General features: G+C 44.7%; 1 protein-coding gene across 4 annotated transcripts in view; it reads right to left on the bottom strand.

Moving 5' to 3' along the window:
• The window catches only part of LOC115208127 (pleckstrin homology domain-containing family A member 6), a 160,460-nt gene that overhangs the window by 93,588 nt on the left and 43,290 nt on the right, over positions 1-23,582 (bottom strand). For 2 of the 4 annotated variants that reach the window (XM_029775948.1, XM_029775949.1), the window contains exon 3: positions 2,699-2,791. Coding sequence is in view for 1 of the 4 variants with exons in the window: in XM_029775947.1 (XP_029631807.1) it covers positions 14,272-14,291 (20 nt within the window). In the remaining 3 variants the exon portion in view is untranslated. Of the gene's footprint in view, positions 1-2,698; positions 2,792-14,271; positions 14,426-23,582 lie in introns of those variants that run through there. The other 2 variants (XM_029775950.1, XM_029775947.1) reach the window with 2 other exon arrangements.

Here is a 23,582-nt window from a genome sequence, read left to right as displayed (position 1 = left end):
GTACCTGTGTCAGTTGTTCTTCTATCATGTACAGTGTTCGAATGTAGAGGATAATCCCGTACCTTAAGAGCTAGCGTGGACACTGTATGGATGTATTTTCTCTACTATGTTTGAGTATCTCCAATCACACACACACACACACACACACACACACACACACACACACACACACACACACACACACACACACACACACACACACACACACACACACACACACACACACACACACACACACACACACACACACACACACACACACGTATCAGGGCCAGCCAGAGGGTCAGTGTGTTAACAGCAGCCTTAGGAGGAGGAAGAGTTCTATTATCACTCAGAGACAAACACAAGGAGCGAGTGGGTGAGGAGAGAGAGAGAGAGAGAGAGAGAGAGAGAGAGAGAGAGAGAGAGAGAGAGAGAGAGAGAGAGTATACAGTAGGCCTAGAGTACAATTTGAGTCAGAGTTTGTGTGTGTGTGGGCGGATTGGCTTTCTAACTCAAAATGCAATAATTCCTCTTACTCCTATCCAATTCTTCATATAGATAATTGTGTTTCAGTTATACTGTTGTCAACCTCGCAACCATTCACAAACTCTTTGAATACCTTTCTCAAAGCCTCTCTCAAATGTTAAATGTTTACAAGCAAGTCGATGCTGAGTTGTACCCAGAAATATCTCACATTTTCTTTGTGCGTGAGAAAGAGACTAAGGCTTCCCCCTTATTTTCTATTCGTCTTCAATGTCCTAATTGAATTATTCATATGAGCATTAATGCTTTACTTTGTCAAATGGCTTTCTTGAATAATGTCTCCTCGCTCAGTGTGAATTGATGAATATTCAGTCTCATGAATAGTTAATGGCCTATAAGAGATTTTCTCCATGCATTTTTGATCACTCCATTTTATATATAGCAGGAGAATGGTCTTTGGGTATTGTAATCCTTATCGAACCTACAGAGATGTAGACAGAAGTAGAGAAACTAGAGCTAGACTGCACCTCAGATTAGAATGTCAGAGCTGGGTGGGTGGCTCTGGATATAAAGCGTAGCTAGAGGAGAAATTCTACAACAGGTAATGGGTCTTGTAATTTGGAATTACTCATTTAGAATTTGGAATTGCTCATTAAGAATTTAGTATTCCTCATCAAAAATGTTAAATTGCTCATTTGGAGTTTCTGATGAATATCAGCCTCTGTCATTCACCGTACTCATGCGCAATCTATTAAAAACACATTACTGTCTTAGCCTCAATGGAAACGCTTTACCTCACGTACTGTAGGCAAAATCTGGCTTAATCATATTGTACCAGGTACCTGTATGTAAGTACAGGGAGTTTCATAGTCCTTACCACTGCTAGTTACTTTAATCCAAGTTAACACTAAAACGTGTACAACAAAAGAAGTAGGCCTAAGTGCAGGATCAACGCATGTACCTACAAGCCCGTTCCAATAAACTAACATAGGGTTATTTCACTACTACTGCAATACTCTGTTATAAAGACCTATTTTTAAGTCAAGCATAGCTGTCTGTTTTAATACAGCGTCAGGTCACTTGGCAGACTAGCTCTCTGATAGGGAACCAGAGGGAAGAGTTTGGATGTGCGGTTGAGTTGTCTTGGGATCATTCCCTGATCATTCTGTGACCGCTCCTACCTGTTGGCAGGTAGTTAGCTGGCAAACGTTCAGCACAGGGGCGCAGCGACCCGGTCGGTTTCCCAAACCTCAAACTCCTTCATTCGACTCTCTATCTGCCAGTGAGTCTCTGATAACAACTGAGCAGAGCTAGCCTTCTGACTATCAAACATGTAAGCCCTGAAACGGCATAAGTCCCTTCTCACTCCTACAACATAACTACGAGTTGTGTGCTCTGGTGCTAATGATACGGTAGGCAAATGATGAATCATATAAACACTTCAGTAAACAAAGATTTCCAGTAAAAACTCTGTCGCAGAGTGATGTAACATCTACTCTGCCTTCATAATATGGCCACGGCCCTAACCACATCACACAGGAAGGCCCAGGGACTAGAAGAGAGGAGGAGGAGGAGGAGGAGGAGGAGGAAGTTTGGTAATGAGTACCCAATAGATGTTATTTCCCAGAACCTGGAAAAGACCAATATCGAAACATTGTAACTAGCATAAGATTCATAAAAAGACAATTTTGAGAGAAGCAGCAAAAATCAATTTGTCCGTCCGTTCTCGAATAACATACAGTACATTACCCAGAGATAAGACTAAATCCATTACAACATGGGCACGACCGCAATCTCTGTGTACAAATCTGTAAATCTCAGGGGATATAGGCAAGCTAGTGGGACACTACAGGGGTCCTCTCCAGAAATATTCCACAGACATATAAGTCCACCAGCACGCGCACACACACATATGAAAAATACCCTATTAGGTTGGTTGTGTAAGAAGAAGAGAGTACAGTCCAGCATGAAAAGGCTTCCTGATTCCCTCTCATATTCCTCAAGGCCTCCAATTACTTAATTAGATACACGGAGCTGACTGAACCACAAACACTTCTGGTTTTTGTTTCTACTTGGTAGTTAATTCCGCATAGGGCGGCGCACAATCGGCCCAGCGTCATCCGGGTTTGGCCGGGGTAGGCCGTCATTATGAATAAGAATTTGTTCTTAACTGACTTGCCTAGTTAAATAAAGGTTAAATTGAAAAAAAAAATCGAAAATGTATTGCACTCACCTTGTGTACCAGGTCTGAATCAGTCCCTGATTAGAAGGAGAGGATGAAAACCAGAACCAGAATTGGGCAGTCCTGCACTAAGCCACCATTTAACTGCGTGAGGGAGAGAGAGAGAGGGAGAGAGAGAGAGCGAGAGCGAGAAAGATGGGAGGAGTGTTGGGTTTAGTTGTATTGTGTATTGAATGTATCCATGTCTAATGTATGACAACAGGCTGTTGAGGGTATTGATCTCTGGCCTCAGTCTCCCCGCAAACAGATCAATGAAGCCTGGGCAGAGACTGCAGACTGGGCCTTACTGGACCTTCCACGGAACAACCCCCACAATTACCAATCACACATTAACACAACACAATGCAGGGCAGCACACTAATGTGATATACAGTAGCATCACAACATGGCACAGATCACAGTACAACAAATGCCTAAAAAAACACATATAAATGTACACACTGCATCTCACCAAGATACACTAACAGAATACAGCTAAGCACTGTTTACAGTACTAACACACTACCAGATAACAAGCACAAGAGAATGCTACTTTTGTAGATGATAGCATGCTGACTTGCCCTAGAAAACTGATCCCCTTGAAAAATCCCTTGAGAAACATTGTGACAAGGTATTTATTGGTCTCCGAGTTTTTACAGCCCCTTGCCCCAGCCACAATGTGAAACAATAAACAGAAATCCACAGAAAGTCAACCAATCACAGGCTTTTAACCGGTCTCTAATCTCGGTAAACAGGTTGCAGGTTTGCGTAACTGCGTCATGAAACACGATCCGGCAGATCTGGATGTAATGTATCGGTTATGGATGTAGCGTTTTCTGTACAGGTCATTATCGTGTGCCCAGAGGGCTGTAAATCTATCAGACGCACCCTGATGACATCATATCCCCAGGGAGATGGATGGGGGCTCAGTGCCAGGTCTAGAGATCTTTCTTCTCTCCCTTTCTCTCTCTCTCTCTCTCTCACTTTATTTTATTTTTCTACCTTTCATTCTTTGGAGGAGGAGGACTAGAGGGAATGAGACCTGTTCGTGTAGGCCAGGTTTGTGTGTTATTATAACATGGTTGGAGTCTTAATCAAGCTGATGACAGATAGCCTCGGAGGTCTGAAGGGAGTTCTACTGTCAGAGAAATGAAATGTCTAATAGCAAACATGTGTATCGCTCCTCAGAGAGAGAAAGGGAGATATGGAGAGAGACAGAGCGATCGAGAGAAAGAGAGAGAAAGAGAAAGAGTGACTATCTGCCACCACATTTCTGCCTGTCAGTATCACTTTCTGAGATCCTACTATTTCCCTTGTCACTCTACAGAAGGCTTTCTCTGTGGAGGTTGAGGATTTGACCTTCAGTCTCACCCTCAATGACAGATGAATGTATGAAAAGCCAGTGCACAAACACTCCCCTATTGGAGGTTTTATTTTGCCTGGCCATTGGCCGCACGACAGAATAATAAAGACATCATTTCCATCAGCACAAACAGATAGCCAGTTACCCAGCTCTGACTTGATGATGTGTTTGCTTTCATAGCATATACTGCAACATTATTCTAAGTGACACTTGGCCTACAGAAATATTACAGCTGTGTACCAAACGTATTCTACTGTAGTAAGCTGGGTCGGACATTACCGCCCTCGGTAGACAAGGTCAAACACAAGCCTGTAATACAGTAACGGTAATTGCATGATTCTTTAATGGGATTGCCGTACTGCTGACATAAATATGACCATATGAATTACTCTAACATATCATCTATTCCAAAACACTTCATAGTATGGGACTTCATTATGGCTGGAGGGGAACTAGGCTAGTCTGTTTCTGGGTTTGTCACAAGTTAACATCAAGAGTATCTCACAAACAGGCAGGTATTTACATTTACATTTTAGTCATTTAGCAGACGCTCTTATCCAGAGCGACTTACAGTAGTGAATGCATACATTTCATACATGTATTTTATTTATTTTTTATTTTTTTGTGTGTGTGTAGCCTACACGTGGGTGTAGGCTACACATATATTCACACACACACACACACACACACACACACACACACACACACACACACACACACACACGCAGGCAGATAAGATCATTGAGATTTAAATAAGATTCACATGACCACAGCCTGCTTGCCAACAGTTATAAAGGCAGCAGCTGAGTGCCGAGTGCCAAGTCTGAGACAACACAATATTGTATCTGATAGCAGGAGGATATGAAGATCTAAAGGTGACAACAGAGTCCCAAATGGCACCCTATTCCCTATGTAGTGTTTGAAATCCTTTTTAAAGGAAACAGAAACACGTTAACTGCTGGGAGGATTTGCGTCGATGTTGACATCGCTGGTGAGTGAGTATGCACTGCAGACTGGTTAGTATCCACTTACACACTAGGACAGGAGAGAAAAGTAGTGAACACACTGTTCTAGCTAGAGGAGATGGCATTTGCAACTACACTACTATGTTCAAGTCGAACTCTGCATCGTCTTGCTGATGAGATGTTGTAGACTCTTTTCTATGTGTCAACTGTTACATATTTTGGAATGATTCACATCTTCCGATGGTTTTGATATTAACACTGGCGCGTTAAAACAAGTGAGAGGAACAGTCTCATTCTAGAGCAGACTAGCCCCCTCTAGTGTTGAATCAGCCCCACTTCGCTGTCCCCCCACACCCACTGCAGCACTACTGAAACAGAACCCAGCTCTACTTAAAGACCATGGAGGGAGAGAGAGAGAGAGAATAGGCTCCTGTCCCATTGTCTCAGAGAGAGTATGAGCTGTAGATGTCCAGAGCAGAGCATAACAAGCAACGTATCCGTGTCATCTCATTGTTGTGAGTCGTACAGAGTGTTTTTAACGGGACGCTGAGAGGAAAGGGATCCGATACTGCGACCGCTACCGCCATGATATGACTGTGAAAGCTGAGAGCCATCTAGGTCCGACAACAATGAGTGGGGATTATGAATGAATAGGATCCTGGAGTGTGTGGTTGACTGTCATTCACAGCTCAAACCTCTGGTTTTCATCCTCTCCTCCTGATCAGGGACTGATTCAGACCTGGTACACGAGGTGAGTGGAATGAACTACCAGGTAGAAACAAAAAAACAGATGTGTTTCGGGCCCTCCAAGACCGTAAGTGAACAGCCCTGAACTAAAGCAATTTTTTTTGGACCACACACTGCCTTCAAAAGAGTTAACCAACACTGTAAAATGTAGCCTACAAGCAACAAACTACTGCAAACATGCCGTCAACATTGTCATTTACTGATGACCTAAGGAGACGAACCTCTGGCGCACCAAACCTTAATCTAAATTAACTTTATTGATCAGTGATGTTAACATCAATGCAAATCCTCCCAGCAGTTAATGTGTTTCTGGAGGCAGCTAGATTAAGTTCATAGACTGATGTGTCACTCAGTGCATTCACAAACTCAGTGAAAGCAGTTCTCTACAATAATGTGTGTGTGAGAGAGAGAGAGAGAGAGAGAGAGAGAGAGAGAGAGAGAGACACACACAAACACACGCACACACACACACTTTTCTAATTACAAGGAGTAACTAAATCGTGTGTGTGTGTAATTGAGGGTAGAGTTCCTAAACTGCAGGCCCAGCAGCATGCAAAGCTGCATCAACACAGGAGTGGACTGGCTGGATTTCAGTACAGTACAGGAGTCAGCAATCTATCATGGTTTAGGTGGACTTCAAACACCAGTCTCTATAGATGTATCCAAAAAGCAGTCAGGTTTACCAGACAATATCCTTTATTAAGTGTATTAATGCTGCATGTGTAGTATTGACTGAATTATGTCAGATAATGAGCAATAGGAGCAAAAATAATCACAGATAATTCTTATTTTTCGAATAGAGAGAGGTAGCAACCTTAAATGAGAAACAGACAATTTGAAGACTATTTTCTTGATGCCAAATAGAATGGAGAAGATTAGATTAGAAGGTAACTTTGTTTGTGATGTCAGTCTATTAAAGTATACTAAATATCATGTTCTGTCAATACACTGTAATTCAAGGACATTCATCAGTTTAGCAGTCCAAATGTACAGTCTATTATATTATATACAGAATGTCACCTCTTCCAGATCATGTCTGTCGAATGACCTCACTTAGCATCTAGTGGAATCCTCCTCTAACATCCTGACAGTCAGGCCACAGTTAAGCTGTCCTACCCTGACAGGGTCATGCCAGTCACACACACGCACACACACACACACCAGCCAGAAACCCATTGCTGAAACCCATTCTTGTTTTGGCTAACATACGGCTTTCTGCCTTGTTTAGCAGTGATTCAGTATCCTCAAACACAACTTTGCCATTTGATTTAGGCACAGAAATGTGCTAAGAATGATCAAGTTCATCCTCCTCTAAATCTAGAGGCCAGTTAGTTAGTGGGGCGGGAAGGCAGCATACCACCGAGACAAAGAGACTAGCTAATCTCTGACAAGCAGAGATGGATTAAGAGAGAGAGAAGGGTCAGGCCTGGGAATGTTTTATACAAATCACTCCTTGGACCAACGCAGCTGGAGTTTGTCAACCTCCTCACAGAGCTAACAAGGCAGTCCAAGATAAGATCACAGGGAGGCTGAGGAGGAGGAAAGCATCATGACAAAACAGAACCACGAAGGAATGAACATTTAATGTTTTAACACATCCAATTCATCCAGCTAACTCACACCGCCAGAGAAAATGAGAAAGGGCTCATATAACGCTGGGACCGTGTTGGCTATCAACGAGACGTAATCCAAAGCAGTGATAGGGGAAGGATTATTTGTCTGTCTACTTTTCTGTGTGAAAGGCTAAGGTCTACTCTATAGTTTCACAGATTAACTGTACTCCTGGATTCAAAGGGGAGTTGTTTTAAAAATGTAGATTTCCACCTAAATAGACACCCCAAAAAGTAATTAGAGGGCCATGAACAATACCTAGTCATGCTTATACTATCATAAAGATTAAGATCTCACCTTTTTGGTCAAAAATAGTTATAAATTGCTGAGGTGTAGCCACTTTTGAAGACACAAGCTCAAGAACACAGTACAAATATGATGAAAAAAAATAAAAAATTCTATTCAACAAAATTGGGGGAACAGGGCTTGAAATTATTGAAATTCTTTCTAAATATAGTAACAATCAAATAATAAATGACTTACTATAATATTTCATATTTCTTATAACTGTAAAATAAATATGATCATACTTAGTGATAGTACCAAATTGACACCATTTAATATAACTGACGACAAAGTATTTTCTGCCCACTGTCCTCTGGGCGACGCAAAGATGGCATTCAAATGTCTGCTGGCTCGTTACAACTTCAGCTTTAAGCAGAACGTGGTCCTGTTTAAATTCGACTAAATTATTTCGTATTTTTTCAGGTTCTGAGAACATCACAGCGAGACTGCTTTTGCTGCAATCTCTAGGGTCTCCCGTTTCATATGCCGTATTGTAACGGTAGCTGCGAGGTTCACAAGCAGTGGATATCGATCCTTTGTCTGGATAGGCCAGAAAATGTGATGTGGTGTTCCCTATGCAAATGAGGTGTCAGGTTTCACATTCTGCATCTCAGATGAGAGCAGAGAACAACGAGCGAAGCGGGACAACCAGCGCGTTCATGGAGCGCACAGCAAATGATGTCGCGCCATTCACAGAGATCTCCGTACACCAAAATGTCGGTCGGAATTGGTCCAGAACCGCTCAAAGCCCCCAAAATAAGGGACTTAACGTTTAAGAGGTTTTAAACATGCTTTTAATCTATAAAATGTATCTGGCTCTGTGACACTGGATCTGAATAGAACGTACAACAGCAAGTCATCGGTTCTGTTCGTTGTCCGTCAAACCTAAACCATTTGATCCCTCCATCCTCTAAGCACCACATGACATTAAATCAGAAGGCTGCAAAGGAACATTGCATATAATCTGCCTCCTCTTTAGCTCCCCTCCCTCTTCCTCTCGGTGACGAGGATATCCAACTCCCTTCAATCTCTCCCATTTCCAATCATAGCCCTGTGTCAACATGGAGATGAGAGCGAGAAAGAGAGAAAGAAAGAGATCTGATTAAACAGCAGTTAGAGTGAGGAGTCAGGCATCTTCCATCTCGGATAAAAGAGGGGGAAACGGAGGAGAAGCTAGGGGGAAGCGGAGGAGAGGATAGGGGGACCCGGAGGAGAGGCTGGCCCCCGGCCCTGGCCTTTAGTTAAAGACAGGCAGATATGCATTCAGTCAGGCTAATTAGTGTACAACGTCCCTGTTAGCACTAGAAGCTAACCGCTAACATAAACCATCCACCTGCTGCACTGCCACTGATACACAGAGAACAAACACACTGATAAGATGTGGAACACTCAACTCATTGCTAACAACCCAGGAATGAGAATAAGGGATTAAAAAAATAGCATGAATACAGAGAAACCGGTCAACGGTAACATTTACTTCAGAATGTCTCCACTGTGCTCGTTACACAAACCACTCTGGTACAAAGACTATTCCCGGAGCCATTAATGGCTTTCATATTTGGATGTTGCATGGGAGTCTATAATAGAGCTGCTTTGAGTCAGAGTTGAACTCAGGTTGTGGTGAATAACCTCAGTCAGAGGTTCCTTTTTTTGGCCAATGTTCCAGAGCTGAATGCCTGGCTAACTAGCGCGAAGCATCTTTCCCTGATTACATTCACATAGAACTGGAGGAAATTGGCCCCTCCATCATCTAAATTTGTAAACCTCCTGACCCAATGCGTTTCAGTGAGCGCTAAAACAAAGGAGTGATTTTGCGGGTCTCTTAGGAATTCCCCTGCTGTTCATTTTACAATTAGAAGCTTATCCAGCCCAGCTTAGCTACTAGCGCCGACACAACCACACTAGCTAATCAGCTTGGTCACGGTGGCGAGGCTCTTAAACAAACGTGACCCACGTGTGTGTGTATGTGTGTGTGTGTGTGTGTGTGTGTGTGTGTGTGTGTACGAGCGTGCGTGTGAGCATTTGTGACTTTCCTCTGGCACTGGAGTCTGAATGAGTGGCAACTCACAGTGGAAACCTCATTCAAGGGGAACCCCAGTGGCTTAAGTAAATAAATGCTCATAGCAAGCTCTAATGCTACACAGGGACTCCAATGTACATGGAGAGATGACCTTTCTAATCATATAGTAATGTACATATTGGGATATCAGCAATACACTCAAAGCGAAAGCCTACTCTTCAGCCATCAAGTTTTCTGGCTCCTTGTTTGACCTCCTGCAGTCCCACAGTGAGCTCAGTGCATAACACGTCCTCTCCCAACCCCAGTCCCAGACCTCCAGGAGGGACTCAACAGCATACCGTTTCACAACAGCATACCAGCATTGACTGAGGCCAATGCTATCTATGACATCAGAACAACATACAGTCACACTGAAGTTCTTACTAAGATCAAAATCAAGTTCTAGCATGCACACTTGGAAGCTAATAAATCCTGCCAGAAGAAGAGAGAGCCTGGCACTATAAGGTTATGCTGCATTTATATCAAAATGATTGAGTTATTGACATATTACTCTAGATACCCCGATTCATGTTGTTAAGTTCAAAAGAATACAATATAACAATTGCTGGCGCCATTCAAACCAATGAGGGTTTGGAACTTTAAAACCAATTATTTCAGAATCCTCATTTTGCAGAAAGAACCTTATAGTCCCAAAACGCTCAAAGAGCTGGATTATTTTGATCCCATTCCCGGTTTTGCAGAGGGAAGATTCCCGTTAAGCACACATTCCAGCTATGAAGGGGCGTTGCCGGCACATTCCAGCTGCAGAGGGACCATGCCGGAACATTCCAGGCCATAAAATCCCCCATCCATCTCTCTATCCCTGACTCTGCCTCCACTCTCTTTCTCCACCGGCACACTCAGGCTCTCGTTAACTCCACAGACGAGAATACTGAGGCACAACGCCAGGGAGAGGCCCCACACGGCACATACACAGACTACATACTACTGTAGAGAGACAGAGGTGTGTGTGTGTGTGTGTGTGTGTGTGTGTGTGTGTGTGTGTGTGTGTGTGTGTGTGTGTGTGTGTGTGTGTGTGTGTGTGTGTGTGTGTGTGTGTGCGTGCGTGCGTGTGCGTGTGCGCGTGTGCGTGTGTGTGGTCTTCCACTTGCTCAGGTGAATGTCCTCTCTGAACCCTCAGGTGAGATTTGAACAGGAAGTGACACCTGATCATGTGACAGCTTCCAGCTCACCTGTTCACCTGTCAACAAATCATTCAAACAGTCCCAGGCAGAGCACTGACCCATAGAGGAGAAGGAAGGTAGAGAATCAAACACCATACTTGTCCTGGACTGGTTGAGAGAAGGATGGGTTCCACCTATAGAATCTGGTCCTTTTCTATGTTTCTCACAGTTCTCAGCCTATATGTTCTGTACTATACCATTGTTGTGTTTAGCCTCACTTTGAAGGGAACAGGCATGGGCCCTTTGTTAGGCATAGAGTTATACATGACTTGAGGCACAGTGCAAATAGAGCTGAATTAAAATGAATTCCTGGTTTCACTTGGGGAAGTCAAAAGTCTGTCACCCTTTCCTCTTCTTGAACTTTATTGAACTTGAACTTAACTTTACTGAGTCTAAGCTTTATCTTTATCACACGCTTCCCTTACTTCTCTCCCTCTCCCTTTCCCTCTCCCTCCCTCCCTCCTGCTCTTTCTCTCTCTCTGTTTGAACTAGAGGAATTCCTCCAGGAAAAACAGGCCAGTCTCCTCTCTCTGTTTGCCAAGAAAACGTCCTGGTGGAAGAGAGACTCCCTCCCTCATCTCTGACAACCCAGCTTCCCATCTCAACCCTCCCCTAGAGCCCTCGTCCTCTCCTCTCACCAACTCTTCTAAAACACTCTCACCCTCCATAGTGCATATTCACTGTTTTGAAATAAAGGTCTATAGTAGCCTCAGGAGCACTCTGTGGAGTAGCACCATGGTGTAGCCGGAGGACACCTAGCTTCTGTCCTCCTCTGGGTACATTGACTTCAATACAAAACCTAGAAGGCTCATGGTTCTCACCCCCTTCCATAGACTTACACAGTAATTATGGCAACTTCCGAAGGATGTCCTCCAACCTATCTGAGCTCTTGCAGCATGAACTGACATGTTGTCCACCCAATCAAAGGATCAGAGAATGAATCTAGTACTTAGAAAATAGGTGAACACTTTTGAACAAATTAATTTCTTCCAAAATGGAAGAGAGAGAGAGAGAGAGAGAGAGAGAGAGAGAGAGAGAGGTATATTTCGTAGTATAAATTTCTTCACTTACTAGCCTACTCAAACACCTGGCTCAAACAGAGAGGTATACTATGTTATCTAGCTGGCTATGGCTATCCAACACTGTAACTCCTCCAAGTCAAGGTAAGCTTTTGGTTTTAGTAATTTATTGCCACAGGGGCCGGCCAGTGTAACTGTTAAACTGCTTGCTGCTGACTATACACAAGTACAGTGAAATGCTTTTCTTGCAAACTCAAAACCAAACAATGCAATAATCAATAACAATGTATTACTATAAAAAACACTAGAAATAGAATAGGAAATATGAAGTACACAATAAAGTAAGTAAGTAAGCATACTATACTACTATATGTATGTAGTGGGTTTACTATGACATGCCAACAATGTAGGCTGTGTGTAGCGGTTAGCGTTCATGATATGAAGGTTTGGCTTGAATACATTTTTTTTTTCTGGTCACAGACAACTGATTTGTTGTGCACTGAAGTCCACAAGCGAAGGGAAAGGGTGAGAGAAGGAGAGCGCGTAAATAGATGCAAGAAGGAATTATATATACAATGAGCTGTTTACATGTGGCTGCTATGAAAGTGAACTGTGTTTGCGTGTGATCAGGGGTGTATTCATTGCGCCGATTCTGTTGAAAAACATTTCTTAAATGGAATAAACGTACCTGAATTTGTCCAATAGAAATGCTTGTTTACAACTGTTGGACTAATGATTACACCCTAGATCAGCTATATGCAGGCAAGAGTGCGCAAGGTGGTATTGAACACGTCACAGTCTGTCACTTTGATTACTCAAAATGTTCTCGACCTGTGTGCACCTACGTTGTAAACTTAATTCATTGGCTAGGTTGTAGCAACCTCATGATGGGTACAGGGAAAATTCTAGTATCATGTAGTAGCCTAAACCTATCGATGTTACATTGAACTGGGTGAATGGAATATGAATGGCAGTCATCCAACATGCTGTAATAGAAACAAAAATAACCATCCTCCCTCATCTTAAACGGCACAGACCGTTTAAGATGTGCCTCCGTGTTGTGGGTAGGTTCACAGCAGGTTCAGTCAGGCAGGAGTCCTTCCCTTGACCTTTGAACCCAGCCACAAAAACAAGAGGTCAGGGAGAATAACTATCTTATCACCCTCAGTAACATCACTAGTCAGTCTCACAGGGGGTGGTCACAATGGATCTCCAGGAAAGACCAATGGATCAATGATTCTTGTTACTAAAGCCCATTGGTACTCAGTAAATGCCATTGACTGGCCACTAGCCATTGATTGGTCACTTTATTACTGTAAGATCTCCATACAGATGACCTAGTCCAGCCGTACACAACAGGCAGACTGGGGGTCTGGATCCAGAACCAGAACCGTGTCCCGACCAAAAAAAGTTGGTAGTGCATCGCAATGGCAATGCCTGGGTTATGGGTTCAATTCCCAAGAGGGACCGGTATGAAAATGTATGCACTCTACTGTAAGTTGCTCTGGATAAGAGTGTCTAAAAAATAAAAAATGTGATCAGCCCTTTGAACGGCCATTCAAACTTCCCCCCCTATTCCCTATGGGTGGTGATCAAAAGTAGTACCCTATATAACGTTACATTGGGGACACAGACTCTCTACCATGATATCTACTGATATGAAGGCCAGAGCAGGTATAGCAAAGGAAACCTTGAACAGAACAGCTAGATAGGAGGCAAGTTCACAATCACCTGGTCAACTATTAACATGCTCTACCACTCACTACTGCTGACCTGGTTTATCATAGATGCATACCCACACACATCTCTCTCATTGAGTCCACGTGGTCTCCTCGATCGTGGCTACGGTTGCATCACAAACAGATACAGTTTGTTTTGTCTGTGTGTGTATCCGTGACATGTGAGTGTGACTAGGTATGCATGTAAGTATCTTCATGACTGTACATGACCGGGTGATTAGGGGTTTACATGTGTTTATGTCAGTGGTGGCTGGCGGGTCGGAGATAAAGGAGAACAGGGTCATTGTAATGACTGGGATGGAATAAATTAAATGGTGTAATGATTGTCTTGAGTATCTTTCCATCCATTCCAGTCCAGCCATTATGATGAGCCTGTCCTCCTAAATCTACGCTCTCCAGCCTCCTCTATGACGGTGCCCCGTTGAAAGTCACTGAGCTCTTCAGTAAGGCCATTCTACTGCCGACGTTTGTCTATGGAGATTGCATGGAGGTGTGCTCGATTTTATACACCTGTCAGCAGCTGGTGTGGCTGAAATAGCCAAATCCACCAATTTGAAGGGGTGTCCACATACTTTGTATATATAGTGCAAGAGCAGAATGAAGACAGACCTACCTCACTGCTGACTCCTCCATGATCCCCCTCCTTTCTCTCTTGAACTCTCTCAGTAGATTCTCCGTCTAATGCACCTATCTCGCAGTCTGGAAATGCAGTCTGCTCTGCCCTCTTCTCTTTCCACTATTTTCTCTCTCCCTCTCTCCTCTCTTTCTCTTATTACCCTCTCACTTACTCTACCCTCCCCTCTCACTTACTCTACCCTCCCCTCTCACTTACTCTACCCTCCCCTCTCACTTACTCTACCCTCCCCTCTCACTTACTCTACCCTCCCCTCTCACTTACTCTACCCTCCCCTCTCACTTACTCTACCCTCCCCTCTCACTTACTCTACCCTCCCCTCTCACTTACTCTACCCTCCCCTCTCACTTACTCTACCCTCCCCTCTCACTTACTCTACCCTCCCCTCTCACTTACTCTACCCTCCCCTCTCACTTACTCTACCCTCCCCTCTCACTTACTCTACCCTCCCCTCTCACTTACTCTACCCTCCCCTCTCACTTACTCTACCCTCCCCTCTCACTCTATCACTCGCTTACTCCCCTCTCGCTGTTTAACTCTCAATGTCCTCCACCTTCCCACTTTCTCTCCCTCTTTTCGCATCTCTTTTTCTCTCTCTCTCTGTCTCTCTCGCTCTCTCCACTCCCTCCCTCTCTCTCCCTCTCTCTCCCCTCCCTCCCTCTCTACCTCTCCCCTCCCTCCCTTTCTCTCCCCTCCCTCCCTCCCTCTCCCCCTCTCTCTCGCTCTCTTTCTTTCTCTCTCGCTCTCTCCCTCTCTGCAGACAGTTGACTCAGAGCCAGGGTCCAGAGGGCAGTATGAGTGGAATTTAAACAGGGCAGAGAGCAGAAACAATCGTTCCTTTGCGGCTAATATCTTTTTCTTTCTCCCTGAGCTGAACTCGTGCACACACATGGGTTATATTCCCTACACAGCTAAGGAAAGGTGCACACACACACAGACACAGACACAGAAACACACACATACACATGGATTACACTCCCAGAGGAGCAGACAGCTGTATTTAAGCACAACGCTCATTCCCATCTTTCTCTCCATCTGCTCCCTCCTTCACATGCTCCCTCCATCCGTTCGGCCCTGTCTGCTCCCTCACTCCCCTGCCTCTCCTCTGCCTGTCTTCTCCTTTCCAATCAGTAACTCTTGTCAGAGGCAGTGACAGCGGCCAGCTTAACCCCCCCCCCACATCTCACTCTATCTGTTGCTCCAAACACTCAACCCGACCCCAAGACCACCCCTAATCAAGTAACCTTCACAGCCAAGGCAAGGTACACACACACAGATGACACACACACACACATGCATATTATCCATGTGGGACTGCGCTAACGGGCTACTGAATGTTACATAATGGCAAAATACTCAACTCTGAAGGACTCTGAAGACTGTTGAATCTCAAAAGCTTGGTCAAAAGCTAAAAGTAGAAGTGATAAAATCATATGACCCACACGTTGAGGTTTGTGTATTCCAAAAGTCCATGGAAGGTCCCAGACAGACAGACAGACAGACAGACAGACAGACAGACAGACAGACAGACAGACAGACAGACAGACAGACAGACAGACAGACAGACAGACAGACAGACAGACAGACAGACAGACAGACAGACAGACAGACAGACAGACAGACAGACAGACCGACAGACACACCCTTAATGCATTACAGATGCCCCTCTCTACTGTTTCACACTTCCCATCTATCTTTCTATTCCTGTTCCACCTCCTTCCTTCTTTTCATCTATCGTTCCACTCCTTCTGTTCCAGCTCTGTCTTCCTTTCCAGCTGTGCTATGTCAGTCTCAACCCTCCTTCCCTCCATCTTTGCATTAGGGAGGCCTTGGAGAATCAACAGCTTAACCACACCTGTCTCAGCAAGGCTTCCGAGTCTGATGCTACATGCCGTTCAAACTATAATGGTTGGTACCACATAACTGCTTGGAAGGGACCGCAGTAGACTGGAGCTCTACATTGCTTTGCACTGTGAGTGACAAGTTAATGTTTCTTGCCACAGCTTAGTCATTGGTTCCGGTTGGTTCTGATTGGTTCCGGGTTAGTTCCGGCCCAGCAATACTAAGCTGTGGCAAGAAACATTAACGTGGTCACTCGCAGCACACAACAATGTAGAGTCTATCAATGTAGAGTCTATCCAGTCTAGCACGTGACTTTCTATCTCAACAGCCTGGAGATACTGTCTCCGCTTGTCATTCCCGCTACACAAACTCTTCCTCAGCCCTGTCCACATAACTCACTGTGGTCACTGTGGTCTCTCTGATAGTCCAGGGCACACTAGTATGATTGAAGTTGGCTTAGTATGCTTCTGTTTTTTCCTTTACACTGTTTTCTAAGAGCTCCCCAAACACAAAGACTCAGCTGTACTAGTGGAGATGGTTTCTCATTGATACTGCCCATTTTCCAACCTTCACTATCTCTCCAGCAGAATGTATAGTGTATAGCCTCTGTTGTGTTCTGCTTCATTCATAAGCCAGGGAGGGGTGCTGCCAAATGAGAGCAGGCTATGATGTTATCTTCAACACGAGGTAGAGGAGGAGAGGTTTACAAGGTTTGTTTTTGTGAGGCATGGTAGAAAGCCAAAATAACACCAGGTTTACTGTGAGTGTCTATAATTCTGCCAAATATGAGCAAAAGCGATGGTAAGCACCGCATTCCGTTGGTAGTATAGGATCTTTGCTAATTGGCTGCAAATTTAACTGCGCATATCTTTGGCAGATTCCCCCCCCCCCTCTTCTTAAAACATCCCTTAAGAAACACTCTTAAGTCATATTCAACAGTGAGCTCCATATCAGCAGTCCATCAGCAGATCGTTAACACAGCCTGAATTTCTCAACCAGGCTGCAAGTTATCTAATCCATTTGTTGTTTTGTTTGCTGGGAACGTTAGCTATTGTTTAGCTCTGGTCCAGGTCGCTAGTGCACATTCCCTGGACCAGAGCTAGCCAACATTATATCAAGCAAGCCACTTTTATTCCACATTCAATATTAGATAGGCCTCCTCGCATTTGCTTGGTCAACTATAGTGTACAGTAATGGACGAGTCCAAAAGTGACTGTGTATCACAATGAAACCCAACTTCTGTGAATCTGTAATGCCCTGGCCATAGAGAGGGGTTTTTTGTTATTTATTTTGGTTAGGCCAGGGTGTTACATTGGGTGGGCGTTCTATGTTCGTTTTCTAGGTTTTTTGTATTTCTTTGTTTTGGGCCGTGTGTGGCTCCCAATCAGGCACAGCTGAAGTTCGTTGTTGCTGATTGGGAGTCACACATAAGGAGCATGTTTTTCCTTTTGTTTCTGTTGAGTATTTTGCACCTGACAGGACTGTTTGGCTGTCAGTTTTCTTGTTTTTGTATAGTGTTCATGTTGTATCAAATTAAAATCATGATGAACACTAACTCCGCTGCGCCTTGGTCTACTCTCGCTCCCGACAGCCCTTACAGAATCCATCTAAAATACCATGGAGCTAAGGAGCTAAAACACACTTAATCCACAAGGATCGATAGGAACGTTGAAAGAGTATTAGTCCTATCTGAACAGGGTGAATTATGAAACAGTGCAGATGGACAGCCTCCGCTGACCTGATTAAAAATGACCCGACCGTTCATTGTCCCCACAGACATATATACAGCATACACACACGCACGCACACACACACGCACGCACGCACGCACACACACACACACACACACGCACACACACGCACACACCGATGTTGCAACTGTGACTCCATCAATAGCCAGACTGTAGACTTGGAACACTTCACTGTTGTTCTAAACATATTACTTTATTTGGATCCACAATGACACAACAGGCCTTATTTGTCAGCCTTTACTACAAACGATCCAAATCTCCATACGGATGCTTGGCCTCGTGAACCTTCATCAGTCAGTGACCCGACTTCAAATCAACTTAAGTAAGAATGTTTTGCGAGCTGTTTTGATACACACGCATACATACACACACAAACACACACAGAACACACATACCTAAACCTTGATTTATGACAGCCTGGCCACACCACAACCTGAGGTGTCTCTCTCTTCCTATTCTTCCTTCCTCTCTCCGTCCCTCTCCTTTGGGATTCAATGGCACCCAGAGAGCCGCAAATCTCCTCCTTTTCTCTTTCTTTCCTTTTTCCGTCCTCTCCCCCCTTCTCCCCGTCTCCCTGGCCAATTATAACATTCCAGGGCCCCATCCTTTGTTTTCTCTGCCAACCATTAGGTGTTAATTTAGTGCTAATCTGTAGAGCGACACAACCGCAAGGCAAACGTGTGTCCCCTCACTGTGTGGGTTTCAGACAGTCACGGGGCGCACGTAATTACTCTCACACACACACACTCACCCGCTGCGTTCTCTCATTAAGCCTTGAGGGGGCTCAAGGCTTTTTACAGCGTAAAATGAAGGTTCTGATACAGGTGTAATATATTAAGCACGGTCTATCTCACCTTGGCTTGTGATAACTACCTTACTGCAGGACATGCTGAAGGCCTATATGATGTTTAAAGGAAGAAGAGGGAGTACGGGTGGAGGTGGAGGGAGGGGAGGGAGGGGAGGGAGGGAGGGGTCATCCTCTCCTGCTGAGTGTGGAACGGGTAGAGACAGGTTTCTGGAACTACAGGAATGTGTGGTCATCTCAACTTCATACAGCTGGAGACGGCGGTCCCTCTGAACACACACACACAGACAGAAAGACACACACACACACACACACACACAGATGCATATCACTGCTGTAAGAGAGTAGTTCGGGTAAGGTGTGCATAATGCTGTAACACCATGTGACTCCTCCTGCGTGTGTGTGAGTTCTTTTCTCTCCTCTAAGAGGTCAACACGTACACCCTGTCGCCACAACACTGACCATGTCGCTGAGACATCATAACCCAGTCAGAAGCTGACGTTGAATTTGGTTGTCATCACCCACTTATTCCATAGCCACAGGCCATCATGTTGTAACAAAAGACCAGTCTTCTCCACTCCTGTGGCTCATCCTCCTGGTGTTCAACATCCAAAACACACACACACACACACACACACACACACACACACACACACACACACACACACACACACACACACACACACACACACACACACACACACACACACACACACACACACACACACACACACATACATACAAACTACCCCATCCTCCTCCTCTCTCCTCTAAACTCCTCCTCTCCCCCTCCCCTCTTATTATCTGTTTCAACTCTTTATTCTCCTTCACTCCACCTTCCCTTTATCCTCCTCCTCTTTCCTCTATTCTTCTCCTCCCCTCATCCTCCTCTCCATCCCTGTCTCCCTAGAGACAGACAGACTGGGACTGGCCATAACAGGTTGCTGCTGGCCTAATGTGTGACTCACTACACAGCTATGAGCTGTGAGCTATGTCTGTCTATTCAATCATCCCTCTTTTCCTCTCTTTCTTCTTCTCTTTGTGGACCTGCAGGCGTTGACAATTTAGCGTTAGACTCATAATTACACTAATAGGTGTGAGATAGAGGGGGGGTCTGATGACACACACACACACGCATGCACAAACACACACACACCAGCACACTGTACTCTAGGCTCTAATTAGTGTAGGGTGGGGCAGGGTTCTGAGTGGTAATCGGTAATCATAACTCGGTTTAGGTCTGAGGACGTTCTAAGTGTGTGGTTCTCAGAGGGCAGTAAAGACAACCAGCAGTGCTCTTATATAGCCTAGCTGATGATTTTAGTACTGTAATTGAAATGAAGTCCTCCCACAGTCTGCAGCTCTTTGGTTTAGTTCTTTCCCACATCATAACCACTTAACCGTAGCCACTTCCGCCTACCCACTCTTAACCTCCTAAAGCCTTTTTCATTTTCATGTGACCAAACAAATAAACAAAACAGGTCTTTAGTAATGACCCACATGTGGCCAGCAGGGACCACTAGTGGGTCCTGAAATCAGTTTGGGAAGCCCTGTTTTAAAAGGTTCTATGGGAGAGGTGTGGGAAGGCTAGATCTGACCTGGGGGTGCATCCCAAATGGTAACAGACTCCGTCCTTTCTACCATCTACCTACCTTCCTCTGTATCCTCTGCTAAAGCCACTCTAAATTTCTCTCGGAAACTATTTTCCACCTTTTCCTCCCTCCTTAATCCTCCACCTCCTCCCTCTCCAACATCCTTCTCTGTCGACGACTTTGTCCACCGCTTTGAAAAAAAGGTTGACGACATCCGCTACTCATTCACTCAGCCTATTGAGTCCACTGGTCTCACTCACACAGAACTACCCTACGCCTTGACCTCTTTCTCCCCTCTCTCTCCAGATGACATCCTGTGACTAGTGAGGTCTGGCCGCCTGACAACCTGCCTGCTCGACCCCGTCCCCTCCTCCCTTCTCCAGACCATCTCTGGAGACCTTCTCCTATTCATCACTTCCCTCAACTCATCCCTGACCACTGGCTGCGTCCCCTCTGACTTCAAAAAGGCCCAAATTGCTCTCCTCCTCAAGAAACTAACACGCGACTCAACTGATGGCAAAAACTATAGACCTGTATCCTTTCTTACTTTTCTTTCTAAAACACTGTATCTGCAGTATCTGATCAACTTTCTCGTTATCTCTCTAAGAACGATCTTCTTGACCCAAACCAGTCAGGCTTCAAGACGGGTCACTCAACCGAGTCTGCTCTTCTCTGTGTCACGGAGGCTCTCCGCACTGCCAACGCTGACTCTCTCCTCTGTTCTCATCCTCCTAGATCTATCCGCTGCCTTTGACACCGTGAACCATCAGATCCTCCTCTCCACCTTCTCAGGGCAGGGCATCTCAGTCTCTGAACACTCTTGGATTGCATCCTACCTGGCAGGCCGCTCCTACCAGGTGACGTGGAGAGGATCTGTGTCTGCACCACATACTCTGACTACTGGTGTCCCCCAGGGCTCGGTTCGAGGCCCTCTCCTCTTCTCTCTATACACCAAGTCACTCGGCTCAATCATATCCATGGTCTCTCCTATCATTGCTATGCAGATGACAGTCAACTACCTTTCTCCTCCCCCCCTTCTGACACCCAGGTGGCGACACGCATCCCTGCGTGCCTGGCAGATATCTCAACTTGGCTGTCAGCCCACCACCTCAAGCTCTACCTCGACAAGACGGAACTCAAAGACCTCTCCATCACGGTTGACAACTCCACAGTGTCGCCCTCCCAGAGTGCAAAGAACTTTGGCATGAAACTGGACAACACCCTGTCATTCTCTCTTGCAGTATCATGCTCTACAACATCCGTAGAGTACGACCCTACCACACACAGGAAGTGGTGCAGGTTCTAATCCAGGCACTTGTCCTCTACAGTCTGGACTACTGCAACTTGCCGTTGGCTGGGCTCCTCGCTTGTACCATCAAACCCCTGCAACTTATCCAGAATGCTGCAGCCCACCTGCTTTTAAACCTTCCCAAGTTCTGTCATGTCATGCCGCTCCCCCGCACACTCCACTGGCTTCCAGACGAAGTGCGCATCCACTACAAGACCATGGTGCTTACATACGGACAGCAAGAGCACTCCGTTCTGCCAACTCAGGTGTCTTAGCCCTCCCACCCCTACGGGAGGGCAGCTCCTGCTCAGCCCAGTCCAAGCTCTTTTCTGTCCTGGCACCCCAATGGTGTAACCAGCTTCCCCCTAAAGCTAGGACAGCAGAGTCCCTGCCCATCTTCCGAAAACATCTGAAACCCTACCTCTTCAAACCGTATCTTAAATAATCCTCCTCTTCACATCAAACCCCGCACCCCAAAGAAAATGATAAATACAGTACCAGTCAAAAGTTTGGACACACCTACTCATTCAAAGGTTTTTCTTAATTTTTACTATTTTCTACAATGTATAATAGTAGTGAAGACATCAAAACTATGAAATAACACATATAGAATCACGTAGTCACCAAAAAAGTGTTAAACAAATCAAAATATATTTTATATTTGAGATTCTTCACTCTTTGCATTCCCTCAATCAGCTTCAATTGGAATACTTTTCAAACAGTCTTGAATGAGTTCCCACATATGCTGAGCACTTGTTGGCTGCTTTTCTTTCACTTTGCGGTCCAACTCATCCCAAACCATCTCAATTGGGTTGAGGTTGGGTTATTGTGGAGGTCAGGTCATCTGATGCAGCACTCCATCACTCTCCTTCTTGGTCAAATAGCCCTTACACAGCCTGGAGGTGTGTTGGGTCATTGTCCTGTTGAAAAACAAATGATAGTCCCACTAAGCGCAAACCAGATGGGATAGCATATTGCTGCAGAATGCTTTGGTAGCCATGCTGGTTAAGTGTGCCTTGAATTATAAATAAATCACTGACAGTGTCACCTGCAAAGCATGCCCACACCATTACACCTCCTCCATGCTTCACGGTGGGAACCACACATGCGGAGATCATCCGTTCACCTACTCTGCATCTCACAAAGACATGACGGTTGGAACCAAAAATCTCAAATTTGGACTCATCAGACCAAAGGACAGATTTCCACCAGTCTCATTTCCATTGCTCGTGTTTCTTGGCTAAAGCAAGTATCTTATTATTATTTTTGTCCTTTAGTAGTGGTTTCTTTGCAGCAATTCGACCATGAAGGCATGATTCACGCTGTCTCCTCTGAACAGTTGATGATGAGATGTGTCTGTTACTTGAACTCTGTGAAGCATTTATTTGGACTGCAATTTCTGAGGCTGGTAACTCTAATGAACTTATCCTCTGCTGTAGAGGTAACTCTGGGTCTTCCTTTCCTGTGATGGTCTTTAAGAGAGCCAGATTCATCATAGCGCTTGATGGTCTTTGCGACTGCACTTCAAAGTTCTTGAAATTTTACAGATTGACTGACCTTCATGTTTAAAGTAATGATGGACTGCCGTTTCTCTTCGCTTATTTGAGCTGTTCTTGCCATAATATGGACATGGTCTTTTACCAAATAGGGCTATCTTCTGTATACCACCCCTACCTTATCACAACACAATTTGGCTCAAATGCATTAAGAAGAAAAGAAATTCCACAAATTCACTTTTAACAAGGCACACCTGTTAATTGAAACACATTCCAGATGAATACCTCATGAAGCTGGTTGAGAGAATGCCAAGAGTGTGCAAAGCTGTCATCAAGGCAAAGGGTGACTACTTTGAAGAATCTCAAATATAAAATACTTTACTTTCTTTCTATGTACTTTCTATGCTGTGATATGTGTTTGTCCCACCTAGCTATCTTAAGATGAATGTAAGTCGTTCTGGATAAGAGCGTCTGCTAAATGACTAAATGTAAATGTAAAACGTACCCTATTTGCTA

The sequence above is a fragment of the Salmo trutta genome, chromosome 14, assembly GCF_901001165.1.
Source record: "Salmo trutta chromosome 14, fSalTru1.1, whole genome shotgun sequence".
In the NCBI taxonomy this organism is placed as follows: Eukaryota; Metazoa; Chordata; class Actinopteri; order Salmoniformes; family Salmonidae; genus Salmo; species Salmo trutta.
Note: the sequence above shows the minus strand (reverse complement) of the source record. Positions and strands in the feature narration are given on the sequence as shown.